A 3,997-nucleotide genomic window follows, 5' to 3' on the forward strand; every position below is an offset into this window, starting at 1 on the left:
GTCTGACAGGACCTGCCACTAATGAACCCATGTTGGTTGCCCCTAAGCATAAGCTCCCCTGCTGGCCCCTCATGGACATGCCAGAATAATTCTCTCAAAAAGCTTCCCCAGGATTGAGGTAAGACTAACTGGCCTATAGTTTTCCGGGTCCTCCTTCCTCCCTTTTTTGAAGGTGGGAACCACATTGGCCCTCTTCCAGTCCTCTGGCACCACACCAGAGCACCACAGTGCTTGTAAAGTTGTGCCAGGGGTCCCGCAATGACCGCAGCCAATTCCCTCAGTACTCTAGGGTGGAGATCATCCGGACCAGCTGATCTGAACACATCAAGTCCCTCCAGAAGTTCCCTGACTAGATCCTCACTAACCCCTGGCCTAGGTGCGCCTCCCCCGGGGTCTAAGGGGGGCCCAGAGGGGGGGTGGCTGTTCCGGTCCCTGCTCAGGAAAATGGAGGCAAAGAAATCGTTAAATGTGTTAGCTTTGTCGTCTGGTGTGACGACCAAATTTCCTAGCATGTCCTGCAGGGGCCCCACATTACCCGGAACCTTCTTTTTGCCCCCTATGTATTTAAAAAAGGACTTCTTGTTGTCCTTGATCCGGGAAGCTAGTCCCAGTTCCATCTCTGCCTTGGCCTTCCTGACTGCCCTCCTGCATTCAAAAAGCCCGAGGCAAAAATCGATTTAAGTTATGCAGGTTTCTGCAAGCAGTGTAGTTTAGATTGGTAGTGAACGGATCACACATTCCCCCTTTGGTAGGGGGCAGCGGAGGACAGGGGCAACTCTTAGATTTGGTTCCGCCCTTTTAAAACTAGCCTGTTCATGCCAAACTTCTCTTCTGTTACAGGTATAGACTATTTCTGATCACTTTTACCAGTAAAAGGGTAATGTCTATATCTGGCCTTATTGTACATTTGGACTCCAAGTCCATTTAGTACACCAAAATTAACAAAACCTTTTCCTTGGAGTCCCTCCCATGGCAAGGATATTGTATCAGCTACCTCCCTTCTCTCTCAACCTAAACAGAAGGGTTGAGGGACTAGAGAGGATCATGCTGCTGCCTGCTGCATTGAGAAGCCTTGAATAGCATCTGCGGGTAATGGCAGAAGCATTAAGTTTTTTGCATTAAAAGTCTCCTGAGTGCTTGGTTGTGGTTTTAGGGAGGAGGGACTGTAGGGGGCCTGGAAAAATAGCTTCCCTTTGCGATGTTGAGACAGATATTCCTTCTCTGAAGCTTGTAGAAAGGAGCAAACTGAAAATGAATAGTAATCTGGAGTCACTGAGACAGAAGTAATGGGAGGGGGGTAGGAAAACAAAACAACAAGCATTTTGCTCCTTGTTTTCCACTGAAATGGAATGATCAGGCTTAACTTACAAAAAGCAGTGTCCAGATCAGTGGGTGGCCACATGAGTACTACCACAGTCTAAACCTGTTCAGGCTTTGACCACTTTGAGACTACCAAAACTGAGACCATCAACTGCAACGGTGCAGCCTGTTTCCAGAATGACATGGACATCACCAATCTTCGAGTAGGGCAGGGGCAGCTAAACTTCCTAACCCTTGTAGCATCAAACCAAAATATAGGACAAAACTTATAAGAACCTTGACACATGCACCTGACTTTCTACACAAATCACATACCGAATTAGGCACATCATAAGCAACTCCCTTGCCAAAGACAGGTGTGGTTAGACGAGAGTATACATCCTCTGCATTCAGGTCTTCATTTTTACTGTTGAACAGCAGAGAAGCAGCATCGCTACCTAAGAGATATGTAAATGTCTTGCCCACCATAGTGAAACTAAACACAGGCCCATACTGAGGAGAGAAAAAAAAAATGTTACTTTTAAATAATGAGAACTCAAGGTATAAACCACTAGGTAGAGGCTTTATAAAGGGCTATAATTCGTTCATATATCTGAATATGAATTATAACCCTTTATAAGGCTCTACATAATGGTTTATACCCTGGTTTCTAATGATATATTATACACACACACAGCTCTATTTAACTACAGCAATTTCTGTGATGAAGACATCACAATTAGACAACTGACAAGTATCCTGAACTGCTCAACTACATATGGGAAGAGGGAAAAAAAGTCTGGCAAGAAAAATCAGCCTTTAGGGATAAACACCTGGCTCAGTTAATATACTAACATTTGTTGTTATGGTTAAATATAACTAATAAAAGATGAATGTATTGTTTTTCCAATTTACACTGACCATATAAAATGCAGCCAGACATACAGCATCCCACTTCCACTAATGGATTTTTAACTCAAGAGGAAAGTTCATTTTTAAAACAGAAACTAGAGGTGCACTGATACATTGGTCCATATCGTATCAGCAACGATAAAAGGAAATCTGACATTACTGGCAAATCGGTCTTTTTGGCTGATGTGGCCAATACGGTCACTGGTAGATGTTGCATACATGCACGCGGCCAGGAATGCAGCATGGAGAGTAGTGTCAGGCTAGTAAGTCTGTGGGAGGGAAGGGGTATGACAGGGGGCAGATCAAGGCATCGGCAAGTAGGGAGGGAGTGGAGCTTGGGTTGAGGCAGGAGCAGGCACTGCACAGCTAGGGTGAGGCAGAGTGCAGGATAGAGCTGCAGGCGACGGTCTGGGCAGGGTGTGGGATGGAGCTACCGCTGTGCATGTGCCCCCCGGAATGTGCACAGGGAAAAGGCAGGCAGCACTGGGCTCTTCCCAGCAGGGGCTGGGCCAGGGATGTGCTCAGGGCAGGTAGACCACTGAAGGGGTCTACAGCGAATTTTGGAGTGACTGTAACCCACCCCATAGCACCCCCTCCCAGCGTCGCCACTGCCCAGCCAGGTCTGAGGGCAGCCCTGGGCCAGGCCCCACCAGGAGCAGCCCAACACAGCCTCCAGCCCAGGTGTGGGAAAAGTGTGGCCCGTGGGCCGGATGTGGCCCGCCAGACCATTCTATCCGGCCTGCAGGGCCCCTAAAAATTTAGAAAATTATCTGCCCCAGGCTGCCTGTCATGTGGCCCTCTATGGCTTGCGAAAACTCAGTAAGTGGCCCTCCACCCAAAATAATTGCCCAGCCCTGCTCCAGCCTCAAGCGCACAGCAGCAGCCCACCACCACCCCACTACCCCGCATACCTCCCCCACACGAGCCACAGCTCCATCCCACACCTTGTGCCACCCCAGCTGTGCAACACCTGCCCCAGCCCCACTCCTTCCACCCCACAGGCTTACCAGCCAGACGCTGCTCTCCAAGCTGACGGTCTGCATATCAGCAATCAGATCACTATTGGCTGATATGCCTGCTTAATCACTGGCCATCGGTATCAGCCCAAAAAATCTTTATCAATGCACCCCTAACAGAAACATATACATTAAACCAAAAATTGACAGGGTTCATATGCCTACGTTTAAGCAATGAAAACCCTCATCAGCACTTCTAAAGTTACTAGTTTTGGAAATATGTCATGTTTATGTAAAAAATAAATAAAACAAAATCACCAGGACAGTGGCTTTTAATGTCTTGCCACATGCCACAATTCAGATACTCAGCATGCCGTCTCAATGCCCTGAAGCCAACCGTGCCAAGATTCAAGCTTTGATTCCAGAAAGACTAGGTCAGGAGTGCTCAACCCCCAACTTGTGGGCCAGATCGGACCCTTGTCGCCTGGGCCCCAGCAATGCCATGCCGGGTGGTGTGCAGCCCCAAGCCCTAATCCTGGCATGGGGGGGTGGGGCCAGCCAACGCCAAACGGGCCCCCACCTGTATGTGTAGGACCAGGCAGGGGCAGCACAGGGCCCAATCCGACCCGCAGCCTGGCCCCAAAGCTGCTCACCTGGCCCAGGGGGCCAAAAGGTGAAGCACCCCGGGTCGAGGCAATCAGCCCAGCTGGGCTGCACCATTATTCCTGGCCGGTGCCACTTTTCCTGGCAGGTGCAGATCTGGCTGGGTCCATCCCATCTGGAGCAGCATGCGGCTGAAGCCGGCTTCCTACGTGCTGCTGGGGATGGGA

The 3,997-nt window shown here is 49.4% G+C and overlaps 1 protein-coding gene across 1 annotated transcript in view; it reads right to left on the reverse strand.

Annotated features, from left to right (window-relative positions):
- The window catches only part of LOC109291397 (lanosterol 14-alpha demethylase), a 23,447-nt gene extending 21,386 nt beyond the window's left edge, over positions 1-2,061 (reverse strand). Inside the window, exon 1 of the mRNA XM_019508405.1 lies at positions 1,636-2,061. Within this exon, the coding sequence (XP_019363950.1) occupies positions 1,636-1,788 (153 nt within the window). The 5' untranslated portion in view covers positions 1,789-2,061. The remainder of the gene's footprint in view (positions 1-1,635) is intronic.
- Positions 2,062-3,997: the final 1,936 nt, after the last annotated feature.

The sequence above is a fragment of the Gavialis gangeticus genome, unplaced genomic scaffold, assembly GCF_001723915.1.
Source record: "Gavialis gangeticus isolate Ggan-Ray unplaced genomic scaffold, GavGan_comp1, whole genome shotgun sequence".
Lineage (NCBI taxonomy): Eukaryota > Metazoa > Chordata > Crocodylia > Gavialidae > Gavialis > Gavialis gangeticus.